We start from the raw sequence: 18,257 nt of genomic DNA on the forward strand, positions 1-18,257 counted from the left end.
TTTCCAGTTCCAATGCAAAGCTGAGCTAACCGACTCCAGTTTCCAGATCGAGGCTGAACACACAGACACGAGGGTTGGAGAACTTTTCTACCGTAACTGAGCAAATAAGATTATATCTCCAAATGTTGCTCTCACTCAGATCGAGGCAAGTAACTTGGGTAAAGGGGTGAGCCAATAAAAAAAAAAAAAAAAAAAAAGAAGTGAACATGAAAGGAAGATCCTTTACTCACAAAAAATAATAACAACAAGACATTCATTCAATTTAAATGCAATTTTATTGAAGATTATTACAAACCTGTTTGTGTGAGCTACTTCATGTGTATTTGGATGTTAAACCATTTTAAGCTTTAAAAAAAACAACACTGACATTATCACCTTTTAACCTGACAAGGTAAACTTGGAGAAACCTGTGAGCATAAATTCGGAGCCACGTTTGCACCTGTTGGATTACGTTATGAATATTCTGTTCTCGCTCTGTTTTGCTCTCCACCATCACATATGAGTGAGTTTGAAATCGGAATCCGGTTGCAGTTACCTGCAGATTCACAGTCACAAGAACAAGAACAAGTGTGTAATGTAGTCGTCATTCCACAAGACGATACGTGCCAGTGTCGCGTTTCACTTTGCCCAAGCGTGAAAAGCACACGCACAGATGACCGGGGTTGAAGAAGGAGGTCATGTGACAAAGCACAAACGATGATGATGTCCAAGTTGGGCTGGAGTTTGGGGGTCGTCGGGATGATCCAAACCCTGAATTTTCACCCGGGAGATGAGGGTTTAAGCCCGTGAGAAAGCAAAATACATGTATTTTAAGTAATGTGAGTAAGTCACTTCATGTAACGTATTTAACTTACGTTAATACGTACGTCGTGTTACTTGCGCGGAATTATTATGATTTGTTTTTAAACCCTGGTGAGCCATTGTTGATGTGTGGAGAAAAAAAAAAAATCAATGCACCTGCTCGACGCGAGTGTTCTCATTACACAAAAGTCACGCGTGCGCGCGTAATAAGCATATGGTCATCAGAAAAACTCCTCCAACACCCTTCAAAATCCACCATAAAGTCACACCTTATACATATTCACTCAAGCATCATCCAGTTGTTTATGTAACACGTCGGCCACAGTAATTATGCGACGACACCATTGTAATTTATGGGAAACGTGTCCTATTTTGATGTAGCAGGATTAAGAAGCCTCGGAGGCTTTTTGACACCAATTCACGCAGGAACGAATGCGAAACATTCTCCGCATGTCACCGGCAGCCAGATCTGCATCAACAACATTGTTCTGGGGAAAAGATTACACTGATGATGTGTGTGTTCAGTAAGTGTAGTCATCCAAACAGTTTGTTGCCTTTTTTTTGTTTTTTTTCCTCGAGTCGTCTGCCCTCATTTCTCCACAACTGCTCCTCTTCCGTCTGTTGGATTTGTTGAGCAATGCTGTAAAAATAGAAAGAAGCCACTTTTAAAAATGCATTTCAGCATGTGAAGTTCAGTCGAGGCGGCGCGTGAAGCTTAAATTCCCTGTTGTTTAAAGTCCAGCGACCGTCCGTTCACCTGTGAAGACTTCGTGGAAGATGTAATTTGTCGGTGTAATATGATGTGGGATCCCAGACAAGACCTCGCAATAACAGCTGAATCCGACAGCTGCGCGACATCAAAATGAAATAGCTATGTTTCAAAAGAAAGTCGTCATATCAAATAATTGCATAATAAATTGGAAGTCCCAGCATAAGAGTGACATTAAATATTTAGCATTTTAATTTGAACATTCTCTCTCAACAGTTTTTTTTTTTTTTTTTTGTCTAAGAATCCACCACTTCAAATTAATATAAAGTTATGCCGCAGGGTGGGCAAGATTTATCTGGCACAAACAGACACCGCTCTTTGGGCAATGAGTCTCTACTGTCATCTTTTCACTGGGACTAAAAAAAAAAAAAAAAAATCAAAAAAAAAATCCTTCTGCTCCCACTTGAAACATCAACAACTCGAACCACGTGGGCAGGTTAAATAAAACGCTTTGACAGAACGATACCGCTTTTCTAGCCTGAACCCTCGACCCCAGCGCGCTTGTTTTCCTCCCTGCAAACTTTTGCGCGGGCTGAGTTTTGCCGTCACGCTCCGTGAACGTGTTTTCGTTCAGAATTAGCATCAAACCGAAGTAACCTTTTTCTTTTTGGGGGGGGCGATACCCTGCTCGGCGGCGCACAGGCTCGGTCCCGAGAGGCGCAAAAGCCTCCCCCAAAAAAATGTGATTGACCAAATAATTATATCACAATTGTGTTGCTGTATTCACGTCGGTTTTAGAAGGTGCAAATTTGGACAAAAATGAATGTCATTTTAAGCACTAAAGTTCAACCCTATACAGTTAAAAAAAAAAAAAATAATAATAGTAATCTGGATAATCTGAATATTTACCAAATTGGAAAAGTAAATGAAGTTGCTGGTGTTTCACGTTGACAGAATATTGAGCCCCATCTCTGAACATCGTTGTGGATCAATAAATCGGGCCCTACTGGACTTTATGTTATGAGGGAAGAAAAGCTGGAAGTAGTTCAGGCCTTACAACTGTGACAAGAATCAGAAAAATGCAGAGTTTACGCTAAAGTTCATCGCCCCGAGGTTCCCCGGCAAACGGTGGCGGCGGCATCAGCAAACGTTAGCCCGTCAACCAGCTAAACTAAATGGTCGCCATGGTAAATATTGTTATCATCATATTATATATGCATATGCGACGCTGGCAATAGCATGTAACTCATAACCTCTCATCTGACTCTCGGCGAGAAAACAAATAAGTACGTTCCCCAAAATATTGAAGTCTTCCTCGGAAAGAAATGCATTATAATCCTCAACCACAGCTGACAGGATTTTCTGTCAGGCCTGCCTACTTCTGGCACCTTCATCCAAATTGGGCTGTTAGGAACAAAAACAAACTTTTATTCGTCTGAAATTGAAAGTTAGGTTTCTTCCACAACAGATTTTATTTTTTATTTTTTTATTATTATAAACTTTTAAATGTATTTTATCTATCGCTACAAAGCCAAACGGTGTATTGATTGACTGCAGGGAGATTTTTTTTTTTTTTTTATATTAACAACACAATAACAATTTATGGTGTGGAACCGCAATTTATAGACTTACTTAAAATTGATTTTTGTCTGTAATGGAGAAACTTGTTCTTTTAAGGTTCATAGCACAGAAAGACTGAATGAAAGTGTATCACACAGCCTAATCCCAGTGATTGTGTGCTTTGCCCAGGATGGTGCCATTGTTTCATGGATCTGTTGATGGCTGGTTTCCAGCAGTCTCTTTTGTCACATCTCCAGCTCATCATCCCATCTCTCTTTTTTTTTTTTTTTTTTTCCTGGAAGCAGCCCTCTTATCTGGCTTTGCCTCCTCCCTTTCTTCAATTGCTTTAATGCATCTTGTCAGATTGAGTGCCTAGCAGTCACAACTCTCTCATTTTTGGATTATAGAGCCCTCCAGGTTTTTAGTTTTTTTTTAGTTTTTTTTCTGAAACCCCGCCTCCACTGTTTTTCCTCCTCGACGCTTTTTTTTCTTTCTTTCTTTATCCCCTTCTCCTCTAAATTTTTTTTCTTTCTATTTCTCCTGAGATAATAGACCCTGTATTCCCAATAAGCTTCTTACCCCCCAAAACCCTCACCTCCTCTTTCTCTGTGTCCTCGTGACTGGAGCAAAAAAAAAAAAAAAAAAAAAAAAAATTCATGATGAGAAGAGTCCCAGAGTTTGTCACCCCAACCGGTTTCTCTTTCTTTGTGCACCTCTGGATCCTGTCGGAGAGGACGGAAGTCCCCATCCCCTTCAGGATTTCCCCATTCAGCTGTGCCAAGAAGCATATAAATACCACAGTCTTTCCTCCTGCTAAACCAGCAACTTCCCCAGTAGCCACCAACAACAATGGAGCAACAACCCAGCATGAGTGGCCTACTTAAACCAGCAGTTGTGTGCTTCCGATCGACTGATTTCGCAACTGCAAGTCCTGGCAGACTTTTAAACTCCACTGAATAGTCTGGAGGGTCCTAACCTCCCCCCCCCCCCAAAAAAAAGATCAACTTGATGTCTTTTTAACCTTAATGTTTTCGGTTTCACTGTAACAACGCGTTTAAAATATTCATAAAGGGGCCGAGAGCTGCAGAGGGCATTTTGTGTTTCCGCATCGGTAAACCCAAGGAATGCCCTCTTTGTTTTCCATCTAGAATAATAGGATTTGTGTCATTCGTGTAATTGGCTCAAACTACAATCATTAGCTTTATTTTATTTTTTTTATTTTGTAATGATGCTCTAAATAAAATCGCAGTGAGATGATTCTTTGTGGTTTTCTTATCTTAGCAGTAGATGTTGATTTCGCGAGCGAGTTCAGTGAACCGCCGTCATTTATTAAGATTTTTGTTGTTGTTTTTTTTTTTGCTTAAACCTCTTTTCGTCTCTGTGGGAGGCTGTGTTTGTTAATTTCTCACATCTCTGCACAGGATGGAGAGAGTTGCCAGGATGAAAAAGGAAACCTTCTCCTCCCGTCTTGTCCTCCTGTCCCCTGCCCCCCCCCCCACTCATTTCTCATTCGGCTCAGCCCCCCTACAGCGCCGTGAAGCTAAGCAGACGGCTGTCCAGACTCCCCAGATCATTACACGGGAATCACACTGGGAGAGGTGTGTGGGAAGTGGCTGTGACTCGGTGTGTGTGCACCCGTGTTTACTGACATTCATCTCCATATGTCACAACCCCAGCCAATCAGACGCAATGGACGTGTATTTGGCTTTGTTTTTTTGTTTGTTTTTTGGGGGGGGGAGGTAAGGGAAGGGGTGAATGAATACAGCTGAATGTTCATATGATCGCACCAGATTAAGACTGAATCTCCACAGACACCTATCGTTTATACGTTCGCCTATCCGGTGATTTCCACTGTGCGCGCCGATCTTGGTCGAGGCGAGGTAAAACATACTGTTTGGATAGATACTATTCACACGGAGCAAAATCTCAACTGAACACCCTCAAATCTCCAATGAAAACGAACGGCTCTTGTACCGACTCCAATTACATTTTGGCATATCGGTATGAGAATACACACTCCAGAGCAAATTAAACCCCTTGCTTAACCAACCCCCCCTCCCCCTCTCCTCCCCCCCCCCCCCCCCCCCCCCAGCAATTCAATTCTATGCAGTGCTGAAATCACTTCCCTGACTGCACTGCCAATCTCTCCATACGAGGGGAGAGATTCACTCCAGTCTATTTCTGAAAGTCTAATAAGATGAACCCTCGCACTTGCCATACTTAGATAAGGAGTCGCTTGAGTGTGTTCAAGTGTTTACCATGGCTCAGACTTGCTTTCCACGTACACAACACCGCCCCCCCCCACACCCACCCACACACACCCCTCTAAAAGTCTTAACCCTTTGATTTCCTCGCAAGTGAATCCAGAACAAATTTGCCACAGAACTACATTAGAAATTCATTGCTTCTTTGCTTTTCTCTGAATAAACTATTTCCTTTAAAAAAAAAAAAAAAAAAAAAAAAAAAAAAAAACAGCGCTCGTCTTTTTCACAATGGATAATATTTCATTTTCGTCACAGCCGGTGTTAGTTGGTCATTTATAGAAATCCAGCGTCGCAAAACGGCGCCACTTGAGGGATGACCTGAAGGGAACATTGGCCTCAGATGACGCTGGAGAATTTAAGGAGATTGCTCAATTGGGTGTTCTTCAGCCTTGTTAAACCTCGTTATCAGCCCTCAGGCATACGGTTCCCGCTTTGTTTACACGTCCTTTAAATCATTTCTAAGCCCGTGCGCAATGCTGCCACTTTACCACAGCCCGGCAAATTGAGTTGAAGGACAGCCTATCGCATCAGCTGGACCGCTGCGGACCGCTTTGGTGCCCGTTCCGAAGCAGGAAATGTCAACCCGGGCCGCGATTCTTACGTCCGCCGAGAGGGCCGGTTTCCCCACCCTCCCCGATTTCAGACGCATCGACTTCCACTGCCCTCCGACACCCACGCCGACTTCCGAGCCGGCGTGCGATAGCTGGCATTTAGGTTGTTTTTGAAAGGGCCAAGAGCACGAGCGAAATGGAGTGTGTTAGTTATTCATTAGTGGAATTATTCTCTCAAGTGAGCGGGGAGAGGTTTGCAAACATGACCCTACCTGATCATTTCTACACACACACACACACACACACACACACACACTCAGACAAACCAGTCTAAAATTGCCGAAAGGATATCTTCTCCTCACTCTGAATGAGCAACTTAAAAGCAAAACTCTCGTAGGTTTGATTTGACTTCATTAAGTCCCCCGCTCTTCTTGGAATGACTTTTCCCCTGACGAAAATCCTAGTTTTGTAGACGTTTAGATCAGTCCCGTCCCGCGATGACGGTTGTGCATATTTTTAGAAATACATCCCACCGATGGCCGATGTCTATTTATAAGCATTGATTTGCGCGATCACTGGGGCACAATCGGGCCATGGCGACGTGGCGGAGCCGCATTGGTTGATTGTTCTCTTTGAGCTACTTGTTCCCTTTGATTATTAATGGTTGATCGCTACGGAGGGAGCACGGTCGCACACACACACACACACACACACACACACACGCACACACACACACACACACACGCACACACGCACACGCACTCCTTGTGCTCTGCGACGTCTCCCGAATGCGACCCGTAGTAATCAGTGTAACAGTTTTGTAATCACTCGCCGCGTTGTCCCGAGTCGGGGTGAAGGAATGAGTTTGAAGAACGAGACGGCAGAGTAAGAGTCAGCCGCTTGTTTAATCTCACTCGGCTCCCCGAGTTGTAATCCTCTTTCTTATTCTCCGACCTGCAGGGTTTAGAACACAAGACCGAACGCACCAATCTACTCGAGATGATACACTAATAATAATCATCCCTCCTCCTTCTGTCCCGCGTCCCCGCCCCCCCCCCCCTCCCCCTCCCGCTGCGCCTTCTTTGTAAATTATCCCCGCGCTGCAGATGGCAACATTTGAATTAAAAAAAATTAAAAAAAAATCCTCTTCAAAAATGATGCTTTGCGCATAGGATGTAATATTCCACCTGAGCATTCGTAGTTACGGTGGCTGCGAGGAGTCTGCTGCCAGAGAGGTTTATCAGAGTAATTGGTACTTCTCACTTTGGCCCAGGGTGTGCAACGGAAGGTAACAGATGTCTGTCTGGAGGAGATGTAGGTCACTGAGTTTCCTGTGCTCCCACTGATCCCATCAGATATAAAAAAAAAAAAAGGAAAAAGGAAAAAGAAAAAGGAGGTTGTTTCTGAGGCCGCTTCCCGCCACGACACCCTATCAGATCCGCGGCCCCGTCTCACCTCCTTGTGTTTGAGGAAAGAAATCGGCGTCTTTTGAGGCTGCTGGCGAGGCCACGTCAGAGTAATTACCGCGCCGTGATATCATCTACCCTCACTTGTCCTTTAACAGCAGCAGACGATAAATCCCAGCATTGTACCCGCCTTTTATGTGCGTTATCCCTCGACGTGGTGTTTTTTTTTTTTTATTATTATTATTTTGAAAATGAGTGTATATTTGACAGATAAATCGGGAAATAAAAACCGGCGATGACGAGCCCGGTTTGATGTGGTTTTTGCTTAAACTGCCTGTTAATGTGCTTATGATCCATTTCCCAGACCGCAACCGGGGAATCCTGAACACGCCGCGTCCCTCAAAGCGTCCCTTTCGTGATACTCGGGTGCGTTTCATGCCGTGAGGTTAACGAGCAGCTCGATGGCGTGATCCTCCCGCCAGTCTGTCGGACTGTCCCCCTTGATGACTTGTCCTCTGGGCCGCGGGTCAAAGCTCGCGGCCCCGGAAATGCGCGTCTCTCCGGACGGATCCATAAAAAAAAAAAAAAATATAAAAAAAAAAAACCCTGAGAAAGTTGCACCATGAAGTCTTAAAAAGTCCCATTTACAAGGGTGTGAAAACAAACACTTGACCGGTTTCAGCAGACAGATGTTTCCCTGTAAATAAATAAAAAAAACACACAACCCCTTTCTAACCTCTAAATGTGACCCCCCCCCCCCCCCCCGGCACTGGGTGGTTGGATAATGGGAAGGCCCCGGGGGGCGGGGGGCGGAGGGGGCGGCAGGCTGACTGGCCGGTTTCGCTATCTGCCGGGTGTGACCCACATCCCTCTCTCCGGCTAATCCTTTTGTTCCTGCAATCTGCGAGTACCTCGCCACATCTAATCCTTTGCGCTGCTTTATTTCGGCATTAGATTTCATCTCATCCGGGCGCCTCCCCGACGATACCCTTCATTCCCCTCATCAATTGGTCGTGGATGTGAATAGAATCGTTATTTGCCACAGGTTTAAAAAAAAAAAAAAAAAAAAAGTAGTTCTGGTAATTTGAGTTGTTATATTCTGCTCTCATCCTATTTTATCATCCAAAGTACATCAGATTAGCGGACCGGCAATTACCACGCTGCATCCGACACCAGACTTACTCACTTGCTCGTACCCCCGAGACCGTCCGCGATCGCGCCGACGCATCAGCGTCCGGCTCTTCGCCCCGTTCAATTCATCATCGGTTCGCGTCGTCGGGGAGGGGGTGTGGATCCGAGCCGGTCGGGCTCCAGAACGCGTTTTTTTTTTTTTTTTCTTTTTCTAATTTGATCGGTTTGGCTCGGCGAGACCGTTAATTCATTATGACGCATCGATGTTGACGTTCTTATTGCTCATCATGAAAAGGACAAGTGTGGGAATGAAACGTGGAAAGTTGTTTTTTTTTTGGCTTCTCATTTTGGCTTCGCTATACCCCGATTGGATTTTCACATCTCGTGGAGATTTCAAATCGCAGCGGCTTTCGGGTTTAATGTTTTTTTTTTTTTTTTTTATAATTATATTACAAAGAGAATATAGGCCGTATTTATTGTCATCTCCCTTAACAACTAACCCGGTATCTGCTTTAAAGCTTCTTTTTTTTTTTTTTTTGCATCTATCACACATGGACGTACACGCATAAGACATGGAGAAGATATAAAATACATATTAAACCAAGGCTACGCCGAACTACATATCAATTATTGGACATATTTATCCTCGTCTCTTGCTGGCGCCGACGCACAAATACCCAAACATAAACACGCGTGCGCGCGGATTAAATTGGCCGGATCTCCTTGAGCCATTTGCAGCCCACTCAACAACTAACCCAGTATCTGCTTGAATAAATAAAAGATTTCTGCTTTTTTTTAATCACCCGTGAACGTGCGCTACGCGGGCGGACACACCGACTCCACATTAAAACCGACGTCGGAGCCGCACGTCAATTACAAGAGATTATTTATGCGGGTTCGGGAATCATCCGCAGACTGATCCGGCAATTAAAAACACGGCTGCAGCGGGCTGCGGGTTGGGCCGATCGGGGGAGCCGGCGGCAGGCGAGGTGGGAAAGACACCGGCAGGAGATTGGACACGCGGAGACAGAGACGGGGGGACAGACCGGGGACCTCCGACAGGCGGAGGGAGCGTCACAGGGAACAAACGAAGGAAATGCAGAGGCGCCGAGGGAACGGGACGAGGCTGTTGGGAACGTCGACATTTTCCACGGGCGTCGGCTACGACGTCTAACGCCGATCTCTACGCGACTAAAAAAAAAAAACAAACTTACCCCGAATCTAATAAGGAGCAGGAGCGAAGTGAGTTTCGTCATTTTAATCAGTTCCACAAAAAAAAAATAAAAAAAAAATCACGACACTTGTTCTGATTTCCATCATTTTTTTCCCCCCCCGACTCTCAAAGTTGCAGAAAGATCAATAAAGCTTTCATGTCACAGCGAGGGCAAGTTTCAACTTCGGCATTTATCCCTGCGGGAAAACGTGCCTGAAAAAAAACAACAAAAAAAACAAGCAACACGTGCGTTTCACCTGTATAATTGAACCCCGTGCCGAACCCGGGTTCAACGCGTAAAAGAGGAATCCAAACACATTTTACACCGACGGCCCGGGAGAGGAAAAACTGCGGGGCTCTAATTACCGACACTTTCATTCGGTCGCTGCTGAGCCTCTGATTGGCCAGTCAACGTCCAATTTACCCGCCGCGTCGCTTTTAAGGCCGAACTCTTACAACTTCCTTTAACTCTCGCCCCGACCTGCCTCTTTTTTTTTTTTTTTTAATTTAAAAAAAATAATTTTGATACGAAAACACGCGGGATCCGTTAACGACCAACAATTTATCCGCGAGGATTAAACCGAAGGACGAACTGCGAAACGCTGCGAATCGAGCGGAGGAAAAACTGTTTTTAGATGAAAAGAACTCTTGAACTTCACAGGGTTTTGGGTTTTTTTTTTTTTCTCCAACGACAGAAGGGAAGCCTAAAATGAGAATGCGCGGACCGCTGGCGGAGGAAGACGGGGGACGGGGGGGTCATGTTTTGTCTCGACACGTGGACGGTCTCTCACGCACACTTGTGAGAAAAAAAAAAAAAAAAAAGGGGCGACGCTTCGGCAGTCACGACAACAAAACCACTCGACGAAAATTGCTGTCCAGCCGGCCGCGAGCCTCCGCGCGTCGTGTACCTCGGCGACGGTCTCGACTTGCTTGTTACCGCGGTTTCTCCGGGAGTGATCTGCTTGCACATGCAAGCTGCAAATCTCTGTGCAGCAGCAGCTGACTGTGTGTGTGTGTGTGTGTGTGTGTGTGTGGGGGGGGGGGGGGGAACTGTGGGAATAAGTGCACGGTGGTGATGTGTAGTGTGCTTTAGATAATTATATATATTTTTTTTGTTTTTTCTGCTTCGCGCTTTGTTTTGTCCCGTCCCCCCCTCCCCTCCCCCTCCGCCCTCCACCCCCGTATTGGATTGATTTGAAATGAGTAACGGTATCTGCAGCATTAATCAAAACCGGAGCAAAAAAAACATAAAACGGCCTCAGCAGCTCCGCCGCCGTCGACTTCAACGATCGACGAGCGTCGCGTTTATTCGAGCGTCGTTTCTGAAACATTTATCCCCGGCCGTGTTTCAAATCAAAGCCGTCGAAAGATGAAAACCTTTGAACAGCCGGAATAAAAACTTTTCATCCAATTGTACACTTGTCAGAGTGGGGGGGGGGGGGGAGGGGAGGGGGGGGGGGGCAGGTGAAGGTCATGGCAGTCGGCCTTAATGCCATACAGTGTGTGTGTGTGTGTGTGTGTGTGTGCGTGCGCGATTGTGGCGGCGGCGGCGGGCGGCGGCGGGCGCCCCCCCCCACTCGCCTCTGAAGTGGGAAACACCGACGGTTATCGCAATCAGCGCAAATGTCACCTGGCATCATCTCCCAACTTTCTCAACGTTTATTACGTCTCGTCTGACTCGCGGCGTGCCATATGGCGAGCGATAAGATTTAAAAAAAAAAAAAAGAAAGAATGAAAGAAAAAAAGAAAAGATCTTATCTCGGCCGCGGACGCGTTGAAATGAGAGCGTTTGATTTCGAGCAGATGTGCGCATCAGAATTTGATTCGTCGGGTTGGGGGTGGGGGTGGGTGTGCGGCGGCGGGGGGGGGGGGGGGGGGGGGATAATATTTTGTCTTTAGCGGGAGATGAATGCGAGCCGTGGGTAAGTGAGCCTGCTGAATAAATGATGTTTATAATCATAGCCCTGGGTGTCAGCTAATGTGCCCAGGGAGTGTGTGTGTGTGTGTGTGTGTGTGTGTGTGTGCGTCGGGGGGGGGGGGGGGTAGCTCCTCGTCTGTCCGAGCAAGCCCCTCCAAGGCAGATGATAACGCGCATCTAAACTGCTGCACGGGTGGGTAACGGGATTGTGGGCACGTTGGGTGTCTCTCGCCGGATAAGCCGCCCCCTGACAGCGACCTCGGTGACCTCTTCCCCAGTAGCTTGGACAGGAAGTCACTGTGTGTGTGTGTGTGTGTGTGTGTGTGTGTGTGTGTGTGTGTGTGTGTGTGTAGGTTGGAGACATCATGTAGGAGGCACCTGGCAGGTATGCAGGTGGGAGGTGGAAAGGGAGGAGGTTTAAACTTTTCCACAGCCAGAGGGGAAGAACAAATAAAAGGTAAGGGAGGACAGTTGTGGAATGAAGGCGGTGGGAGGAGGAGGAGGAGGAGGAAGAGGAGGAGTCGTATTTGCCGTGATTAAAACTTCCGGATGATTTCCGTTCACCCATCAGAAATAAAAGTTGATAGAGCATTCGCGCCCCCGGCACGTAAAAAGGAAAAAAAAAAAAAAAAAGGCGAAGTGACGGTGGAAACGTTCACTTTGCAGCAAGTCATATTATGTCATATGCAAATTAGCGTGTTTCATAATCTCCGTCGGTCACGAACAACCTCTGACCGTCGTTCCTCTGCGAAAAGCAGCTCGTCTCAGTCGGCCCGTGTCGCAATCATTTCCAGACAGTTCCTCTCGACAAGTTGAGTAATTCTGTTGGGTTTTTTTTTTTTTTTTTTTTTTTCCTCCCTCTCTCACTTTGGACACACGATTTCTCATCTCCGCCGCTCCGCCGGGCGCCTCGCGGTCTCACCAGAAACGACGCGTCAAACCGCCCGCGGAGCCGACGTCCCGTTAATTAGCATTCATCTGAACGTAAGAGGGACTAATTAAAAAAAGTTAAAAAGATATTTTACACGAACTTCAAACAAAAAAAAAAGTCAGATCCACCTTCTCGTCCAAATACGCTCCCCCCCCCCCCCCAAAAAAAAACAAAACAAAACAAGATGGAGGCAACCGAAATGCCGGATTCAAGGCTTCACGCGGCGGGGTTTGCCACTTTGGAGCCCGCTCTGAATATCCTTTGGTTTTTGGTGACAAAATTGGGTTTTAAATTCTGCTCTTTTCCCCCGACGGGTTCCGGGACGACATGACTGTGCAGAAATAGGGAGATCAAACTGATTTACCCCCCCCCCCCCAAAAAAAAAAAAAAAAAAGTAAATAACCCGTGCTCTGGCTGTATTTATTTATTTTTTTTAGACAAAACGTGAACAAACTTCCGCCGCGGATCTTTTTGTTGGGCTGAATTGTGCGACAGCTTTGTTTTAAAAAAAAATAAAAATAAATAAATAAATAAAAAAATTAAATAATAAAAAAAAAGAAGCCCTCGAACCAAAGCGCCGTCTAAATACGGCATAAATAGATGCGAGAGTGACATAAGCATGTTGAAGGGATGTAAGCGGCCTGACAGGAACATCGCTTCCAGCATCTCCTGCCGTTGCATTAGTGATGATTTTCCAGGGAGGCGCTTCACAAAGAGTCTTCAGAGCGCCCTGCTCCGTTGAGCTGCAGCCAAAACCGGAAAAGCCCCGTAACAAACGGGCCACGTGCGCACCGGGGTGGGGTGGGGGGGGGGGGGGGTGGGTGGGTGGGTGGGTGGGGGGGGGAAGGCGCACCCCGACACAGCCTGGCACGCCGTTATTCTGAACCCACCCTTTAACACTGACCAAATCTATCCCCACCAGACCCTAAAAAAAAATAAATATATATATATATATATATATATATGGGTCATTCTGCTTCTAAAAACAGCTTCCTCTCCCCGAGGCTTGCCAGAGCATGAAATAGACTTTACAGTACATCACGTTAGCCGAGAAACACCGACCAAGAAACTTTCTGGTTTTTTTTTTTGTTTTGGTCGTTGCTCATTTTTCATCCCCTTTTTGTTGCTGTAATCAAACATATGGCGGCTCCCTCCCTCCCTCCCCCACCCCCCCCCCTCCCCCCGCCCTCCCTCCCTCCTCCACTCTTTCAGTTTATGACCTGAATAAGATATCAGCAGTTTGCCAGGTTTGGAATATGACAGGCGAGGCTAAAGTCATGTAGAGATTTAGATAATATGGCTGCTGAACACTATACAATACTTCCCACCTCCTGCCCCACCTCCCCCCCCCCCCACCCTCCCACACAGACAGACACCCTCCTGCTCCCCTCCCTCTGTGCTGATAAGCTGGATTTCATGGGGTTGGGGCGGGGGGGGGGGGGGGGGGGGGGGGGGGATTTCAAAAATGCTTTGGATTTGCGTTGAGCCTGCTGATATGGGGAAAAGGTAGTCACATGACAAGACGGCACATTCATTTCCTGCCGGTTTGTAACGCTATCTATCGATCACCTCAACCACTGGCAGATAGGAATTAGAACAATGTCTGCTCCTACTTTGGGTAGAGGTTGAAAAAGCAGCTGTAAAACAGTATGTTAAAAACAAAAAAAAAAAAACCTGCTCTCGTCTCCATTTTGGCTTTGACAACTTAAGACTGCAAAAAAAAAAAAAAAAAAAAAAAAATGGATAATGGATAATGCAGTGAGGACATTATTTCCGGCGTCCTATTTGCCTTAGTTTCAAAATGTCCAGATTGCCCTTCCGCCACGAGCATATTGTTTGCTTCATTTGTTTTGTTTTGTTTTCCTCCTCCTTCTTCTTCCCGCCGACATTTTCCATTCCATGTCCGACGTATAAATTCCCCGGTGTCTCCGCCTCGAAAACGGCCTCATGTTTATTTAAACTCCTGTGAGGACCGGCAGCCGAGCGCCCCGGTTGCCCCCCCCCCCCCCCCCATTCATTTTCTGCGGTGTATTCTTGTAGCCCCCCCCCCCCCCCCCACCTCCCACCGGAGCCATTCATCAGCTGGGTCTAAGTGTAGCTCCAGCACTTCACCGCAATGATCAACTCTCCGCACAAACCAGCGGGTGTGTCAAAGAGAAGCACAATTACAGAGAAGGGAAACGGTGGAGAGAGGACCGTGAAGAAGAGGAAGAGAGGAGAGGAAGAGTGCGGCAAGAAAAAAAAAAAAAAAGAGGAAGAGTGGCAAAGAGTGTCAAGTCATGAAGCTTCTAATTTTGGTTCCTGGCTTGAGCACTACTTTGTTCCTGCTCAGGCTTTTATGCCACGAGCATGAGCTGGCTGGAGACAGACAGAGACACAGAAGAGCTATTGAATTAGCAAAGACCACACTCCACACACACACACACACACACACACACTCCACACACACACACACACACACACACACACACACACACTCAACACAATGAGCAAGAAAGAGATGTTAAAAAATAGACTCCCGAGTGGTGATGAATATTTTCTGCATGCGTGTGGGCACACAGCAGTGTTTGCCTTGTGATCTTATATTGTAAAGCTTTTCCTGTACGTTTGGAGTTTTTGGGGGATTTAATCTAATTGTCTTTGTAAAGGCTTCACCAAGGTATATATTTAAAAAAAAAAAAAATAAAAAAAAAATCCACAGCCCCGGTAGACCATTCAAAAAAAAAAAAAAAAAACCAAAACGATCTCCCCGAATCGGGATAAAAGAAGAGGACTCGCATCGACGAGTCGAGTTGAGAGCACAACAAAGGGAACTCGGGCTGGCATCCAAATTAGAGGGAAGATGAAGATATGAAAGATCAAAACCCGAGTAGGGATGAGGAAGAAGAAACAAACAAAAGAAAAAGAAAAGGGAAGAGATATTGGCAAACACCGGCATCCAGCTGTGCCACAGTGAATCAAAAGTTTAAAAGGCAGTATGAGTCACAGCCAAATCGTCTGCGTGGGAGATAATGAAAAGAAGTTAAAGACGGAGTCAAGAAGAGTCCACACGGAATGTAATTGTATATATATCTATATATATATATATATATTTTCATTTATTTTAATATTTAAACCCACTAAAAGTTGTAAATACAACTTTTGAATGAAAGGCACAGGAAAAATCAGACAACGCTGATATAATACTCCAAAAGAAAAATTACAGTACAAAAGTGGACAGTTAGTTACGCATGAACAGATCCCTCCAGGTTGACCATCCTCCAGACTGAGGAAACGGAAATATATCCGACACAACAAAGGACGGGAGAGGGAGGGTGGAGGGGGGAGGGGGGGGGGGCGCAAATCAGAAATCCACTCGCCAAAACACGTCTTTATTGCTTTTCCTAACTGGCAAGGATCACGTCAAGCTCTTTCTAGTTCCAGTTGGATTGGCTCATTTGAACTGGATTATTGGCCGGTCCACCAAATGTGCTACGCAAAAAAAAAAACCAACAAAAAAAAACCTCCACTGGGCATTTAGCATCTGATTCACAACATCAAAACAGTTGACGTAAAAATAAATAAAAAAAAGAAAAAAAAAGAAAAGAAAATAAAGAATATGGAGCCAGAAACGGGTTTTTTTTTTTTCTCAGGTTACTCGAGCTCTCTCTCGTGACTCCATTAGCGGATGAGCCTATATTTGTGATTATACTTTAATTTGTCGGTCGGCCGAGTGTACAAAAAAAAAAAAAAAAAAAAAATCAAGCCAAACCTCTAAGTGGTGCCGAGCATTGAAATATTCAACGGAGATTTCTGGGCTGCAAAATTTTTTTTTTTTTAAGAAGCGCAGGTCAGCGGCCGGTTCTGGAGTTTTATACCAGCGATTTGTCACGAGACTTTACTGCACTCGCAGCAGGATTCATTTATCCTGCCGAGAAAGAGCCTTTATCCCGATTTCTAGTCACCTCGAGAATCACTTCATTTCCCTCTTTTCAGTCGAGTCTTTCTCTTTTTTTTTTTTTTTTTAACCCTGTTGAAGGAAAACACGTCTTATCGATCACTTATCGATCGTACAGGAGGCTGAATGAGCGGAGGGGGTCATGTGACATTACACGTGGCCAATCTTCGTCTCGGACGCGTTTCGATTTGGTTCTTTAGGAGGAGGGAAGAAAAGGAGGAGGAGGAAAAAAAAAAGAAATCAGTATGCAGGTCTGCCAAGCTCACGTAAGATTGGTGTACACGTTGAAGTTCTTTTGGACAGCTCTAGTGGTGAGGGGGGTGGGGGGGTGGGGGTGGGGGGGGGAACAACTGGAGGGAAAGGTACCGTGTCTGTACTGCTCCAAGTTCTTATTATAACAAATAGCCTCTTTGGTATAGGCACATCTGCATCACGGGACCACCGATGTCCAATTAACCCCTTGCTTTTCCTATGTGCAGCTGTCTCACTCCCTCTGGTTCCTATTAAAAACAAACAACAACAACAACAATAACAACAACAACAACAACAACAAAAAGAAGGAAAAAAAAAAAAAAGATGATTGCCACAATCCTGGAACCTGGAAAAAAAACAAAATCTAGTGATTTGATTGGAGTAGCAGGAAATTACACTTGTGTAGGCGTCGAGGGTTTTCTTTTTCTCTTGAGATAAAAGCAAACCCCCTCCCCCCTTGCCCCCCCCCGACCCTCCTGCCTCTCCTCTCCTCTCCACCTGCTGTGGCTCGGCCCTCCCTGCTGCCTGACAGCAGGAGATTCATGCTACCTTTGCTTTCCTGCAGCACCAACAGTACAGAGGGGGAGGGGGGGGGGGGGGGGGGGGGGGGGGGGGAGGGAAACAAAAAAACCAATGGCAGAGCAAAAAAAAAAAAAAAAAGAATTTAAACGCATCCATCGATTTGAATCCAGCCCGAAGAAAAATTCAAATTTAAAAAAAAAAAAAAAAAAAAAAAAAAAAAAAAAAAAAAATCCCAATGAAACAGTTGTTAAGGTTCGATGTTATGAAACACAACTGTTCTGATGGATTGAGGAGTCGACGGTGTGTGTGTGTGTGTGTGTGTGTGGGTGGGGGGGGGGTGGGGGGGGGGTGGATGGATGTGATCAGGGCTGTGTGATGCTGCTGCTGCTGCTGCTGCTTGGACGCTCTGGTTCACGTTAACCCGGGGTCCAGTGAAGGATGCGTTTACCAAGAGCCCTTTCTTATCTCCCTCCCACAGCGGTGGCAGCCCACCCTGGGAGGGCAGCCGTTACCTCTATCCCCTTCTCTATCCTGGCTCTAACCAGAATTTTTGTAGCGACACGCTCCTCCTCGCCGCCGGAGCAAAGTCGGGTAAAAAGCGAGAGCTTTAGCGAATCTGCTTTGAAGTTTCATTCTTACACCTCCCGATGCAAGACCTAACACCTACCCCGCTCCGGCTCGCGGAAGGGGGGAGGGGGGGGGGGAAAACGGATGACATCATGTACAAGAACCGGGATCTTAAGAGTTCGGAGATTAAAAGAGTTCAGGATCCAGGTCTGTCAGTGCGTAAAAAGGCTCACGCCGGCTCCGTTCATTACCTGGCTGCGGCGGAGGAGGAGGCGGCGGCGAGCTGCGTGAGGTACTCGCGCAGCTCCTTCGCCGCCTGGAAGCGGCCGTAGCGCTTTTTGGGTTTGGTGCACTCGTCCAGCAGGGCGTCGAGCTGTCCGTCTTTGGCGAGGTGGGCGGGCGGGGTCGTGGAGGAGCCCCCCCGTGGTGCCCCGCCACGTAGCGTACCGCGACAGCAGGTTCTGGCACACGGCGTAGTAGTTGTGGTCCACGGTG

The 18,257-nt window shown here is 46.2% G+C and overlaps 1 protein-coding gene across 1 annotated transcript in view; it reads right to left on the reverse strand.

Annotated features, from left to right (window-relative positions):
* Nucleotides 1-261: 261 nt before the first annotated feature.
* The window catches only part of dipk2ab (divergent protein kinase domain 2Ab), a 42,968-nt gene continuing 24,972 nt past the window's right edge, over nucleotides 262-18,257 (reverse strand). Inside the window, 3 exon segments of the mRNA XM_069159466.1 lie at nucleotides 262-1,441; nucleotides 18,014-18,165; nucleotides 18,167-18,257. The exon segment at nucleotides 18,167-18,257 is cut by the window's right edge and continues 100 nt beyond it. Of these exon segments, the coding sequence (XP_069015567.1) occupies nucleotides 1,336-1,441; nucleotides 18,014-18,165; nucleotides 18,167-18,257 (349 nt within the window). The 3' untranslated portion in view covers nucleotides 262-1,335.

This window comes from Embiotoca jacksoni, unplaced genomic scaffold (assembly GCF_022577435.1).
Source record: "Embiotoca jacksoni isolate LCO1_2020_lvr unplaced genomic scaffold, fEmbJac1.0.p SCAF_25, whole genome shotgun sequence".
Taxonomy (NCBI): Eukaryota; Metazoa; Chordata; class Actinopteri; family Embiotocidae; genus Embiotoca; species Embiotoca jacksoni.